General features: G+C 43.2%; 2 protein-coding genes across 4 annotated transcripts in view; both read right to left on the minus strand.

Annotated features, from left to right (window-relative positions):
• NCOA6 (nuclear receptor coactivator 6) overlaps positions 1–8,225 on the minus strand; it is a 67,338-nt gene extending 59,113 nt beyond the window's left edge. For all 3 annotated transcript variants that reach the window (XM_069077553.1, XM_069077551.1, XM_069077552.1), the window contains exon 1: positions 8,064–8,225. The gene's annotated coding sequence lies outside the window, so the exon portion shown is untranslated. The remainder of the gene's footprint in view (positions 1–8,063) is intronic.
• Positions 8,226–9,115: 890 nt separating this feature from the next.
• Positions 9,116–15,601, minus strand: part of GGT7 (gamma-glutamyltransferase 7) — a 40,176-nt gene continuing 33,690 nt past the window's right edge. The window contains exons 13-15 of the mRNA XM_069077536.1: positions 14,935–15,072; positions 13,116–13,215; positions 9,116–10,722 (exon numbers count right to left, since the gene is read on the minus strand). Of these exons, the coding sequence (XP_068933637.1) occupies positions 10,559–10,722; positions 13,116–13,215; positions 14,935–15,072 (402 nt within the window). The 3' untranslated portion in view covers positions 9,116–10,558. The remainder of the gene's footprint in view (positions 10,723–13,115; positions 13,216–14,934; positions 15,073–15,601) is intronic.

The raw sequence follows: 15,601 nt of genomic DNA on the forward strand, positions 1-15,601 counted from the left end.
TGAGAAGTGGCTAGGTGGCACAGTGAATATAGCACTGGGCCTAAAGTCAGGAAAACCCGAGTTCAAATCTGGTCTCAGATACTTAACACTTACTAGCCATGTGAACCCCAATTGCCCTGCCTTTCCCCCTCCAAAAAAGTAAAAAAAAAAAAAAAGTATTTGAGTAGTTGGAGCAAAAAAGTAACCCTACAGGCTACCCTCTGAGGTGTCTCCATGCATATGTAAAAAACATGTAAGATTATTAGACTGATAAAAATCACAGAAATAACTTAGTTCAATCCTCTATCAGTCTCAAAGTAGCATAAAACAGGTAGAGACACACATTCACCAAAGTGTTAGCTCCTGTTATTTTCTGGCAAAATCCCAATGAAAAAGGGATTTTTAAAAAATAAATGGTGAGGTACTCCAGAAACTTCTGTTTCCAGGTAACACTGCACTGATTGCATTGTGATTTCATCGAGATTCAGGGATAGTAAAAAATATCTCAATATTCACCTAAGACCAAAAAAAAAAAAAGGTGAAAAATTCATAATACTCCCAGATCATTACATGCTGTTGGATGGGCAGTCCACTGAATTTATACAAGTTGTATTTATGGAGCTGTCAATGAACAATAAACTAGGCTCAAAATTAAATGGGAGGAAGAGAGAGCCAGATTGCCTTTGGAAAATTGTGTAGCACATTCAATGATGCCTCCTTGACAGCACTAAAAACCATTTTTTGAACACCAATATGGCTGGAAATCATGTAACACCCCAATGTCCAAAAAAATCAAGGTTTCTGGTAACCCAAAGAGTCATTGAGAGAGATGCATGATAGTAATATACTGTTTGATAAACTCAAAGATCCAAACTTCAGGGGCAAGAATTCACTATCTGATAAAAATTGCTGGGAAAACAATTTGGCAGAAACTAGGCAGAGACCAACATTTCATGCCGAATACCAAAATAAGGTCAAAATGGGTAAACAATTAAGACATAAAAAGTAATATCATAAGTAAGTTAGGGGAGCATAAAAATATAACTTTGATTATATAAAATTAAAAAGGGTTTGGACAAACAAAACCAATACAACCAAGATTAGAAGGAAAGCAGGAAGCTGGAGAAAAAAATTTACAGCAAGTTTTTCTGACAAAGGCCTCATTTCTCAAATATGTAGTAAAGTGAGTTAAATTTATAAGAATACAAGTCATTCCCCAACTGATAAATGGTCAAATGATATGGACAGAAAGTTTACAGAAGAAGAAATCAAAGCTATCAATAGTCACATTAAAAAATAATCAAAATGACTACTGACTGATTAGAGAAACACAAATGAAAACAACTCTGAGGTACCACTTCACACCTATCAGAGGGGCTAACATGACAAAAAAGGAAAAGGACAAATGCTGGAGGAGATGTGGAAAAATTGGGACAGTAATGCACTCCTGGGGGAGCTGTGGTCCAACCATTCTGAAAAGCAATTCATAATTGTGCCCATAGGGCTATATAACTGTGATCCAGCCAACCACCACCAGGTCTGTATGCCAAAGACCTCAAAGATATGGGAAAAAGACCTATTTGTTCAAAAATATTTATAACAGGTCTTTTTGTGGTAGCAAAGAAATGGAAACTGAGGGGATAACCATCAACTGGGGAATGGCTGAACAAGTGGTCATATATGATTGTGATGGCATACTATTTGTTGTGCTCTAAGAAATCAAGAGCAAGATGGTTCCAGAAAAATGTGATTAGACGTATATTATAACTGATGCAAAGTGAAGTGAGCAGAACTAGAAGAACATGGTACACAGTAACAGCAATACTGTAGTGATGATCAACAATTCCAAAGGACCCATGATGAAAAATATGTTATCCACCTTCAGAGAGAGATGAATTCTGAGTGCAGACTGAAGCATTTTCACTCATTATAGTTTTGGGTTTTTTTTTTTTGGTGGCAGCACAGCTAATATGGAAATGTTTTGTATGATTTCACAGGTATAACTGATAACATGTTGCTTGCCTTCTCCATGGGTAGAGAAAAGACTGGAGGGAAGGTGAGAGTTTAGAACTCAAAGTTTAAAAAAAAGAATGATGAAAATAAATTTTTAAAAAAGTTAAAGAGAAAAAAAAAAGTAGTGAAAAGTAGGCTACTACTTATCATGACTTATGGGTCAGTCATGAGATGGCCCTTTTTACCTGTCAAATGTAAAAAGCTCTAAATAACAGTGTCTAGTGCACTGGGTAGATTTACGGGAGGAAAAGGACAAAAATCACACAAGAAGACAAATTGTGAATGAGTTGTGAACTGTATAATTAGAAAGAGTACCTACACCAATGTGATTAAAGAACCACTAAAGAAAAATCCATTTAACATTTTTCTAGTGCTTTAAGATTTACAAAGCACAACTGAGTCAAATTTATAAGAATACAAGTCATTCCCCAATTGATAAATGGTCAAAGGATATGAACAGGCAATTTTTAGAAGAAATTAAAACTACCTATAGCCATATAAAAAAATGCTCTAAATCACTATTGATTAGAGAAAAAAAGATTTACAAGCCACTCTCCTTATAACAAGCCTATGAAGTAACATGTGCATTATCATCACCATCTTACAGATGAGGAAACTGAGGCACTAAAAGGTAAAATGACCAGTCCAAGTTCACACATCTAGAAAGCAAGGATGAAAACTCAGATTTCCTAATTCTACAACCATAACCACTGTTCTTTTTTACTTTAGTACATTTCCTCTTCCTCTCTGCCCCTGGAAAAATGGTACATGTCAGTTTGAATATTAACAATACAAGGAAGCTGCTGATTGGGAGCTAATACATCCCTTAGCAGTTCTGTTGGGTCATCTGGCTTCAAAAGGTCCTATCATGGTAAAAGCAGCTGCTGAGTGAGACCCAACTAGCTCTACTACAGCCTAGCAGAGGTAGTCTTAAAGCAGGAGACACAGGCATCATTAGGTAGCCCACAACACATGTACATCTACTTCAAGTCAAAGAGCCCAGAAAATACCTGGGAACAAGGTGAAGGAGGCACTGCCAGAATAACAGAACTAACCAAGATCCTCTCTACACTAAAAGGCATTTGTGACTCTCATTTATATAACCTAGTGGCCCAGATCCTACATTTAGGCATTCATGGAAAGATCACATACTTCCATTCCCCACACCCTTATTTTCACTGCCCCTTTTCTGACTCCAAAGTTCCAGATCGCAGGAGTTAAAGGAGCTCTTGGCCATCAACTAGTTCAGAGCTTCTTAATCTGAGGTTATTTTTTTAAAAATATTTTGATAACTGAACTTTAGTATAACTTGTTTCCTTTCTAATCATATGTATTTTATTTTATGCATTTAAGAATATGATTATGAGGAGAAGTCTATGGCACAAAAAAAAAGGTTAAGAACTCCTGGCCTAGAGAATAAAATACAAATTCCTTAACTTGGTACCCAAGTCCTTCCACATCTCCACATTTTCCAAATTTTACATTACCGCGCCCCCCCTCCTCCCCATTCCCTACACTCTACATTCCAAACTGGACCACTATACACACCTTCTTCTTCCATGCAATCTGTCCTCCAGGCCTGGAATTAATTCCCCTCTTCATTACTGCTTTTCAGAATCCTTGAAGTTTCAAATTCAGATGCCTTTCCAGATTCCACTGACCTCTAAGGCCTCCACCCTAGGTGGAGTCTTCTTTTCCTCCTATTTTCCTATGGCATCTTTCGTACATCTCTCCTTTACCACATCTTGTACTTATTTGTATGTGAAGTCACCCAACAGATTGTAAGATTCTTGAATGAATGAAAAAGCATCTAAGTACTTACTATGTGCCAGGCACTAAACACACATTAAACACACACACACACACACACACACACACACACACACACACACACACACACACAGAGTCTCTGTCCTCAAAAAAGCTCACCTTCTCTAATAGGAGAGGTAACATAAAGGGAAGTGTTGGTCAATTTTGGTCAGGGAGGATGGTCATGTCATTTTTTATCTTTATATCCCTAGCATCTAATACAATGCCTTAGATACTGTAGGCACTTACTATATATTTTTTAAAAATTGAATTCACTTATTCATTCACACATTTAATGAATATTTATTAAGCATTTATATTTACTACCTGGAGAACAGTATGTTGGGTGCTGGAAAGATATAGTTTAGATGAAGCAAGTTTGTATAATTTTCCTCGTGAAGCTTAAATTCTAGCAGAGGAATAAACATATACACAATACTACACAATAAGTGCATTACAGTTATGTAGTAATTCAACTAGCTCATTTTACAGATAAGGGAGCAGAGTCCCAGAGAGGTTAAGTGGCTTAACCAAGTTCTTTTAAGTTTTAACTGGCAGAACCTGGATACTTGGAGCCAGACCTTCTGGCTCCAAATTAACTTCTTTTTCTACTCCATAAACTGTAACTTTTATCAAATAAAGCAACTTAGAAATAATCACATCACCATCAAGAGGGATTACAACCGCAGAGGAAAATTACAAGGTTACAATATGATTGAGGCACTGATTTTGAATACTTCAAGAAGAGAAAAATGAAATTTAAATTCGATTAAGTAAAATCTTTCAAAGCAAACTAATACATATTTCTCCCTATTCTGGACTCTATTGTTGCTAAAATACTTGACAGTGGCCCTACATAAATGAAAAATTTAAGATACTTTCTGAGAAAGTGAATTTTTTAAATGATGAGAGTGAGAAATTTTGTATCTCCCCAAACAAGAGAGGCAGCCTGATATAAAGGTTAGTGAACTGGACTTGAGGTAGGGGAAGACCCCCCAAATCAAATCCTGTCTTATTTATTAGTTATGTGACTCTGGGCAAGTCATTTAACCTCCATGTGCCTTAGTTTTCTTAACTGTAAAATGAGGATAATAATAGTACCTAGTTCACAGTGTTGTTATGAGAATCAAATGAGATAATATATGTAAAGCACTTTGTAAACCTTAATGTGCTGGGATAAATGTGAGTTAGAAAGGTACAAAAAATGGTGTGAGATATGAAAATTGTTACTGATCAGGGAAAATTTAATGGATGAGGTGACAAATGAGTTAAGAACAAAAGGACTGGGGCGGCTAGGTGGCAAAGTGAATAGAGAACCGTCCCCAGAGTCAGGAGGACCTGAGTTCAAATCCGGCCTCAGACACAACACAAAAACTAGCCGTGTGACCTTGGGCAAGTCACTTAACCCCAATTGCCCTTCAAAAAGCAAAAAAACCAAAAAGACTACTAAGGATTCAACAGGAGAGGATAATGAGGACAATCTGTGTTTGAGTAATACAGTTTGTTTTAAGCATTGTACCGAGAGAGGGGAATAAAAAGAAACAAGGCTGAAAAGGTAGGAAGTCCCAAACTGTAGAAGACCTTGAACTCCTGGCAAAGAAATCTGAACTTTACTTGGTAGGCAATAAAGAGTCATTAAAGTTTTTTGAGCAGAGGAGCAACATGATCTATACATAAGAAAGCATATTCTGGTAGTAATATGAAGGATGAATTTGACAAGGTAGGAGGCCCCTAAAATAAAACTAGTGAATAGAAATGAGGACCTGTACTAGGGCGGTATCATTGGGAAGAATGAGGAAGAAATGGATGAATGAGATGTTGCAGAGGAATAGGCAGAACACTTGGTACCTAGTTGGATATAAGAGATGAGGAAAAATAGAGACTAATAGATACCCCAAAGTTTTGAATATAGGAGGCACAGCGAATAGTGGTGAATCGAACCAAAACAGGGGAAACAGGAGGAGAGACCAAATAAAAGAAATAAGCTTGATTTTGAACATGTTAGATTGAGGTGCCAAGAAGACATCTTAAGTGAAGCTTTCTTGTAGGCAGTTGGAGATGCAGGTCTAGAGGTCAGAAGAGAGGTAAAAATTGGAGATAATTTGGGAGTTATCTACACAGATGCAGTAGTTGAAGTATGAATGTTCATTTATCAATGGAAAATGTAGAGAGAAGAAAAAAGGCTAAATACAAATGGTCAGAGAACATTCATTAAGGCATAGAGACCAAGTTGAGGACACTGAACTGAAAAAAGTAGGACACTTTTTGAAAAAGGTAAGAAAACCTCTAGAATATGGTCTCTCACAAGTCAAGGGGGTTGAAAACCATTGGATTTGGTGATTACAATGGTGATCCTAGAGAGGAAAAGTTTCAGTAGATAGATGGGAACTAAAATTCCATCTTAAAGGACAAAATGGGTAATGAGGATGTGTAGGCTTCTGGTAGAGACAATTTTTCAAGATGTTTAGCAAAGACTGGGATGGTAGCTATATAAAAGTGGATTATTAAAATAAACATATTTGTAAACCGATGAGAGGGTACCAGTAGAGGAGAGACTGAAGAGATAAGTGTCTCAGAGGGACTGACTTCTTAAATAAGGTGTTTAAAGAAAAAAAATTAGGTAAAAGGATTAGCCCTAGAAAAAAGTCAGAATATCTCACTTCAGCGACTGAAGAGGAGATAGATTATGAGGAATTTGAAAAGGGAGAATGGGGTTCTTTTTAGTGAAAGGGGAGAAGGGCAAGAAAAGAAAAACTGAGAACCAGTGACTGGGGGAAATGGGAGTTAATAAAATTTCAGCAGAGTGCATTACTCCAATCCACTAATTTTACAGAGGGGGGAACTAAGACCTAGATGAAATATTAAAAGTGACTTGTCTTAAATCACATTGGTAGTGGCAGAGCCTGAACTACCACCTATAGTCCAAAGCCTTTCCGACACCATTATACTGCTTCACACAACTGATAAATTTTCCAAATACACAGGGTTTAATAATCAGGTCATTCATACATTCAAAACCTTTCAATTTCTCCTTATTGCTACACTAATAACTTCTCTCTCTGACTTTCAAAACCTGGCCCCAATCTATCTCTCCAATCTTGTTATTTATTACTCCCCTTCCCAATCTACAAAAGAACCAAACTGGATTTCTCTCTGCTCTTCATGCATGACACCTCCACTGGCCATTAGTGCCTTTGTACTGGCCATCCCCCACGCCTGGAATACAAGCCTCGCTTCCTCCAAGAAGCAGCTCAATCAAGACCTTATACCCAACCTTTCCTGATACCCCCAACTGTAGTGCTCTCCTTCCCTACCTTGTTTTTTTGTATTTATTCTGTGTATCCTTAAACAAGGCGTCGCAAAAGTCTCTGTGCAGTTTTAAGCTAGATTTCAAGCTCTCTGAGGACAGGGCCCTTTTCTTCTCTGCAATCCCGGCACCCTGCACGGTGCTCCAAGCAACATTTAAATCCTGGGAAGTTCGGCTCCCTACACGGTCGAGACTCCCTGCTCCACATCGCTAGGTCTACACCTTGCTTCCTCAGCCCCACAATGATGAGCTCTACTCCGATGCGGGCTGCGGGGGAGGGGGATCATCCCCTGGAGAGTGCCCTGGGGCATTGCCCCCACACAATACCATCGCTCTTTTGTACATACAACACGTCCGGGTCCCCAGCATCTCGAGGCTTCATTCCTCCTCCCCACCTTAGCGGACTGTGTATCTGGGAGGGAGAAGCCCGCTCCTTTGTAGCGCCCGCTGTCAAAGTCCCCGGTCCGGGCTCTGCCTCAGTGCCCCTCCCGTGTCCTTCCTGCCCTCCCCTACCTCCCTATCCCCGGAGCACCCTCGCGCACACACAACCGGCCCCGTAACCCCGGCACACAATGAGGTGGGCCTGCCCTGCACGCCTGCCCGGGCCGGGGCTTGGACACCTGCCTCCCCGGGCCCCGCTGGGGGTTTGGGAGGCGGAGCTCGGGTTGGGGCACCGCGGGGAGCCCCCTCCCCCGCCGCAGGCTTGAACCCGGCCTCTCCCCCCCCCAGACCTGGCCCCCCGCAGGCAGGGGCCAGCTCCCCAACATGGCGGCTGCGGCGGGGACACGAGCGAGGCCGGCGGCGGGCGGCGGCTCTCGGTCCGGCCGGGCCTGTCATCCGCCCCGCGCGGCGGCGCCATTTTCCCGGGGCCAGGGACAAGGCTGGTCCCATTCGCGTCCCGTCGCGTCCTACCCCACCCCCCGGGACCCGGCCCGAGCTCCAGCCTCTGTCTCACCTGCGGCCCTGCCAGGGGCCTCCGACGGCGGCCCACTCTGGCCCGTGGCCTGCGACCTCCGCTCTGTCCGTCCCCGTGGCCCGGAGAGCCGGACAGCGGGACACCGGGACTCCCGGACCCGGCAGCGGCCTCAGACCCGGCGGGGAGGGGGAGGGGAGGGGACCGGGGCCCGGGAGGGGGAGGGGAGGGGGAGAAGGAGGGGGAGGAGCGGGGCGGGGCCGGGCAGGCGGGGGCCTCGCGCACGTGACCGGAGCGAACGTCCCCGGGAGCTCGGGGCGGCCGCACGCACGCGCGCCCAGGCCCGCCCCACCCCACCCCGCCCTGGTCTCTCCTGGATGGACCTCGGATTTTTTTCCTCCCAGATCCTTTGCAGTTTTTCTTTACTGAGCCCCAAGCTATTCCTTGGTAGCCTTGAATCCTTGGTCCCTTTTTTTTCCTGGCCGGATTCCGCATTCCCCGACTCCCCGTAGTGCAGAACCCACAGTACCCTCCCTCTTTTTGCAATCCCCAGCCTGAGTGGACTGTGCCCCCTCTGGTTTGCTCTCTTAAGGAAATGGTAGCCAGAATTGGCCTTGTTCTTCTGCCTGGCTGGTTGGTTCCTCCGAACCTAGGCCCTCTGCTCTTGGCCCGTAGTCTGCCCTTCAGACATGCTGAGGAGGCAGTGACAGAACCAGTCCAAAATCTTCTCACTTCTATGGACTTGTGCCTTCCTGGGTTTCTATCCTCAGCTCTGGCACTTACATTCTTAATGACTGGCCCAAGTACCTTCACCTTTACGAGACTGAATAGTCTCAATTCCCAGGTTTAAAATCCTATTCTATATCCTGCATGTTAAATTTGGGGAACTATTGGGGTATCTAGAGTCATCATTAAGAGTTGGGGTGGCCTGGTGAGGCTAGAGACAGAGAACTGAAATTAGGGAGAGAGGTGGGGGCTGGAAAGAGGGGTTATCTAAATGATCTCAGGCAGGTGGGAGATCAGCAGGAATGACCTAAAAACCAACACAGATCTGAGGTCACTGTTGACATGACATGTAAGAGCAGGGTTATGCATCTGCTAGATAGGGAATCAGGAGGCTTAGAAGTACAAAAGGACACAAGTTGAAGGAACTCAGATTGTTTAACCAGAAGAAAAGACAGGGGAAACATGATCAGTGTCTTCAGGTATTTGAAGAGCTGTCATATGGAAGAGGTTGTAGCTTTCTTCTTTTGGCTGCAGAGAACAAGTAGGAGCAATGGGCGGGGGGAGTTACAGGGAAGGAGATTTGAGGGGGTCAATAAAAGGAAAAACTTGTTAACATGAAGAGCTCCACCTGTCAGGGTTTTTGAAAAAGGAATTTTCGTTCAGTTCTCAGTCAGACTAGATTACCTCTGGGGTTCCTTTCAACTCTTGGATTCTGTGCTTTGAGTACCATCTCTTATTAACTCAAGACTGAGGACCTTGGGCATGTACCCTCCCTTCTCTGAGCCTAAGTTTCCATCTCAGTACAACTAGAGGGTCAGTAAAAGTTTCCATCATTAATATTTAATGAGCTACAAGGAAAAAAGTACCAGATGACATACCCCACTTCACTCCATTTCCAGGACACAGCCTATTAGAGACTAAGGAAAATTAATGAGAGGTTGGGAAGCTCCACTTTCCCTCCCTAGGGTCTTTTCTTGGTGAACTTCATGGGACTGGAATTGTTTATGGGGTGAATTAGGGGTGACATTGCCCAGAGGTAGAGAGATGGTCTCAACGGCCTCCAAGGTTGCAGATAGCCTAAAGTACTCATTAGAAGCCTGAGTGAGGAGACCTGTCTCCCAAAAATTCAGCCATCTGTCCCAACTTTGACCTGGAGACCAGCTAACAGACCAAGCCAGAGATAAGATTTCTTAAGCAACTTTCTCTTTAATTCCTCTTGGGAAGTGGAAGCCCCTGAGCTGTTACCCACCCCCCCCCACCCTTATGTGGCCCCTTCTCCCTGCACCTCTCCTTCAGATCCTCACTACTTCTGGGACAGAGAGAAGGAGAAAGAGGGCCCCTTGCTTCTGAATGGTCAGTTAAAAAAAAAAAGTCATTTAAGAAATGAGACTGGGGAGAGGGAAGGGGAAAGATGCCATGGGCTGGTGGGAAAGAAGGACGGTTAGGGCCACCTGGGTGGGTTTTTTTGTTTTGTTTTTAAGCAAGCATTTCCCTAAGCCTCTCAGGAGTGGGTAGTATTGGAAGGAGGCAGAACCATTCTTCTGGTCTTCTGGTCTGAGGTCTGTCAGGCCACACCCATCAACTGTGGAATTTGTCAATTATTCTGGAATGGGGTTTGATATAAATCTCTGGTCCCCAGGCCCTGGGCAGAGCTCGAAGGCATCAACTGGGAACCTCTGGTCTTTAGACCCACTCTATGCCTGTCCCCCCTCCCTCCCTTGCCCAGGGGGAGGCAGGGCTCCAAGGGGCTCTTGGAACATGCAAAGGGGTATTTGTGCTGCAGCACCTGCCCCTGCCCCACCCACCCAGCCCTACAAGATGGTGGCACCAGCTCCATCAGGGCTTCGAGGGTCTTTCACCCCAATGATGAAATTGTTGGTTCTCCGGCCTCCATGGACCCAGGATAGAACATCTACCTTCTCAACCCGATGGCCTCTAGCCTCCAGGAACTCAACCTCTTCCTCTGTGAATTCACCTGAAAGAAATCACATGCAACAAAATCAATTCAGACATTTATTTAGTATCTCCTCTCTACAGAACTCTCTTTTAGGTGTTCAGTAAACTCATATAAACCCACAAGCACTGGGCAAGAGGATTTATTTTTCGAGACTAGACAGGTTTGTCTGTCCAGAGCAAGTTGTAGACAAACAATTTCAGCACCCTCAGAAAGTCCCCTTTTCTTCCCAAATTTCTCTCCAGTCCCCCAAATCCCTTTAATAGAGACAAATACCAACATTCTCCTGAGATCAGATTGGTAGAGTAAATTCCCTTGGGAGAATTATAGACTGTCAGAGTAGGAAGGGATTGTAGAGATCATCTACTCTAATCCTCACATTTTACATGAGAAACAATCCCAGATGGTTTAACTCTTGGACTTGTCAAAGGCCACACAACTAGTCACTAGTACTAGTTCAGCTTCTCCATTTTACAGATCAAACAATGAGCACTGACTTAGGTCTTTTGGAAATATTCTTTGGCTGCTATACGAAAGACAGAGCAGAAGAGAGATGAGCTTGAGGCTGGGAGACCTACTAGAATGCTACAGAATTAGTTCAGGCCCAGGGGAAAATAAGGACGAAGGGAATGAGGCCTTGAGAGGTAAATGGATTGGCCTAAGGTCACATGACTACTGTCAGAAATAAATTAGCATTAGCAGGGGAGACTTTCCTCATTTCAAAGGTAGGGAACCTAAGGCCCAGAAAGGAGGAAGTGGCTGAAAGTCTCTCTGTTAGCTTAGTGATTATTAGTTATTATTATCTTAGGTCTCAAAGCACTTTCCAAAAACAGTCTTTGGGAAGGTAGGAGGCAAGAGGGCACTAGGGATCAGAAGGGACGTTGAGATATAAGAGGTCACCACTGAGGTGGGAAAATGGCAGAGAAATGGCTCCTGGTGTCTGGGATAAACTTTATTAACAGCAATTCTGTCATTAACTGGCTGCCTTCATCTGTCCAACCATAGCTTAAAGCTCTTCAGAGAACCTGCCTACTTGGGCTTCTTGGGTTATAGGGTGTCCGTACCACCCCCCCCCCCCAGCCCTCAAGGGCTCTAAACCCTGAGGTGAGGGAGGAAATGCCTATTAAAGAAAGATCACCCCTAGAGAACTGGGTAATTGATATGTAGATGAACTTGACCTTTAATCTTTTTTGTCCTCAAATAACAGCAATTTAAAAGACAGTACCATCTTTTTAGCATTTTCAAGTTTACAAAGCACTTTCCTCCTAATAACAGCCTGGAGGAAGGTAGAGCAAGTGGTTGTTGGGTTGTTTTCAATCTAGTCCAACTCTTCCTTTTCCCCATTTGGGGTTTTCTCCATGAAGATACTGCCATTTTTGTCATTTCCTTGTCTAGCTCATTTGGCCAAGGAGGAAATTAAGGCAAATAGGATTAAAGTGACTTGCTCAGGGTCACACAGTCTGAGGCCAGGTTTGAATTCAGGAAGATGAATCTTCCTGACTCCAGGTCTAGCACTTTATCCACTAGGCCACCTAGCTGCCCTCATATTGACTTTGGAAATCAACGTGTTAACATTATCTGTGCTCTATTGCATTTTTATTTATTTTGTCAAACATTTCCCATTGACAGAGCACTTGGAAGTGTTGAGGGCTACGTGTGACCCTCTGGTCCTGAGTTTGACACCTGGGTCCTAGATAACTCTCTAAGACAAAAAGTAGCAAAGAAGGAAATTTTCTCACCCAGGAGTTCCCTATACCAATGAAATCACAGGTTCAGTCCTATTTGTTGGCTACAAATGCTCTGGGGAGGGGAGAAGGATATAATTGGAAATGAACACAAAACAAAAATAAAATATATCCGTTCAAAATTTTTAAAGAATGTTCATGCCCCTAAATAATAAATAATGATGATGATAGCAACTCCTGTCTATAGCTTTCTTCCTCATAAAGACCCTGAGTACATAAAAGGATTATTATCTCAGCAAAGTTGACTAAGCGTCTAAGGACAGGGGGAGAATGACTACATAATGAGTCAATTAACAAGAATTTATTAAGCACTTATGATGTCAGGCACAGTGTTAATGAGTAGGGATGCAAACACAAGAGTCCCCTAATCCCTCCAATATTCCCATAAATTCCTATGAGGTATTCCTGCAGGTAGGGGGTAGGGTTAGCAGATGAAAGAGAGAGAGAGAGAAAGAGAGAGAGAGAGAGAGTGTGTGTGTGTGTGTGTGTGAGTGTGTGTGTGTGTGTGTGTGTGTGTGTGTGTGTGTGTGTGGTCTGAGACATCAGAAGGAAAGAAAAGCCTAAAGGTCCCCTTCTCAGGAGACACTGGGGGTTGTACCTGCTGTTGGTGTAGCCCACCTAGGTTCCAGAATCAGGACCCCACCAGCCTGCCCTTCTCCCTATACTCACTGTCCACCTGAAGGATGTTAGATTGGAGCTCAGGGTGGAGGCGCCCTAGGGACAGGCTGTCACTCAGATTTCTGTTCATAGTCAGCACATTCACCAGGACCTGCAGGATGCCACGGAGGTGAGAGGGGCATACAGCCAGGAAGTATCCCCAAGGAGCCCAGGCAAATCATCCCTTATAGCTGCAAAGCATTATATACTTTTAGGTACTAGGTGGTACAGTAATAGGGGTGTGCTAGAGCCAGGTTGAACTCACAAGTACCAGTGGTTAAATTTTCAATGTGAGCATATACACTTTAGAAATTGGCAAATGTTAGAAATCAGAGCTTGATTTATTGTTGTGCTGATTGTTTAGATTTAAGAAAATAATGGAGAAAATGTTGTTAACGCTGATTAAATTTAAAAGTGTCATGGGCACAAATTTTTCTTCTCAGAGAGCCTGTTGTTAAACATTTACCAGCACACTCCTATGGATAAATTAAAATCTCACCTCAGACATTTACTAACTGTCTGCTTCCAGGCAAAATGCTTAACTTCTGTTTGCCTCAGTTTCTTCCATCTGTAAAATCTGGATAATAATATCACCTACCTCCCAGGGTAGTTGTGAGTTTAAAATGAAATATTTGTAAAGCACTTTTCAAACCTTAAAGCACTATATGAATGCTATTCTTTTTAATACTTATCAAAGCACTTCCTCACCTACTATCTCAGACACTAACAATAGCCCCTTTGGGTCAGGAAAATCAGGGATTATTGTTCTGATTTGACAGAAGGGGAAACTAAAACACAAGGAAGGAAAGTGACTTGTCCACTAGCCACAGAAAGAGTTAGTGGCAGATCTGAACTAGAACCCTGGTCAGACTCCCTGTCCAATGTTCCTTTCATTATACCATGCTGCTTTACATCGTCTAATAATAATAGCTCACATTTCCATCACATTTTAAGGTATACAAGACACTTTACACAAAATAGCCCTACAATGTAAATTGGGCAAGTATTACTCTGCCTATTTTTTTTTTTAAAGCAATTTTTTAAACTTGCTCAAGGTTACACGGCCAGGTGTTTCTGGGTGGATACTAAGTGTCTGAGCCCGGAATCGGTCCCCCAGGTCATCCCGACACTGGGGCCAGTGCTCTTACTCTCTGTGCTACCTGACCGCCCCCCCTCTGCCTATTTCACAGATGATGAAACTGAGGCTTAGAGAAGTTAAATGATTTGTACTTACACAGTTAATGCCAGAACTACAATTGGACTCTAGGTCTCCTGAATACTTCTTCAGTGCTCTTTGCACTGTTATTTATATTTTTTGTATTGTACTATTAATAATAATAGTAGTAGTAATAATAATAGCTAACATTTCTGTAGCATTTACTATTTGCCAAGCACTGTGCTAAGCACTTTACAAATATTATTTCATTTGATCATCACAACAACCCTAGGAGAAGTACTATTATTATTCTCATTTTACAGATGGGAAAACAAAGGCAAACAGAGGTTAAGTGACTTGTCCAAGGCTACAAAACTAGTAAATATCTGAGGTTGGATTTGAACTCAGGTATTTCTGCCTCTAGGCCTGGCACTCTATCCACTACACCACCTAGCTGTCCTACTACATTGCTTTTCATGCTTCCTGGTAAAACAGAAAGACAACCTTAAAGTTCTTAAAAAAAAAAAAAAACTTTGAATGGGGAAGTAGACCTGAGAAGGTGTGAGGAGGGAACTGTAGCCCCCACCCCTCTCCCATTTCCCATGAACAAGGTCCCTGGGCCAAGGACTCAGTTCCCATACTGCTCTGTCGGAATGGACAAAGGGAATGGCTCACCTGGGTGAGGCTGCTAAGTCCTCGGGCAGCACCATTGGCTCCCAGTGCCAGGTAAGTCCCGCAAAGTCCTTCAGCTGGCCTCACCACCGTGGGCAGCAGGAAGGACAGTGGCCTCTTCCCAGGATGAATGGCATTCTCCTGTCATAGTAACATAGATCTTATGGGTGATGGGAGGGGAACCTGAACTGACTCTTTTTGTCCCCAGCTTCTTTCAGGCTCAAAGAAATCTGGAGTAGGGAGCTTCAAACCCAGCTCTACCAGTACCCTTATGCCCCTGGGCCTCAGTCTAGTGTCTTTGAAATGGACAGTGTCCCCTCCCCAGGGCCATCTGGGAGGTGATCAATAATAGACTGGGGATAGAAGGATGAGAAAAGGGGGAGGGGGAGAACATAAGGAACATAAAGGACAAGGGAACAGAAGGAAGCAGCTCAAGGAACAGGGCCCTCTCTTCAGGAAGCCTTTCTTGACTATCCAACCCCTAGTGATAACTCTCCTTTCCCAAATTTAATTCTTGTCTGGGATGTCATGTTAGTTATGTCTACATGTATATGAAGAGCTATGTTTCCCCAGCTAGTGCTAATGGGCCCATAGCACCCAGCATAGGACTGGACAGATAGTTGGCTCATTCATTCAACAAACATTTTCTGAGTACCTGCTGTGTACGAGG

The sequence above is a fragment of the Petaurus breviceps genome, unplaced genomic scaffold, assembly GCF_028583685.1.
Source record: "Petaurus breviceps papuanus isolate PSGF00001 unplaced genomic scaffold, PetGlider_PUasm1.0 90994, whole genome shotgun sequence".
Lineage (NCBI taxonomy): Eukaryota > Metazoa > Chordata > Mammalia > Diprotodontia > Petauridae > Petaurus > Petaurus breviceps.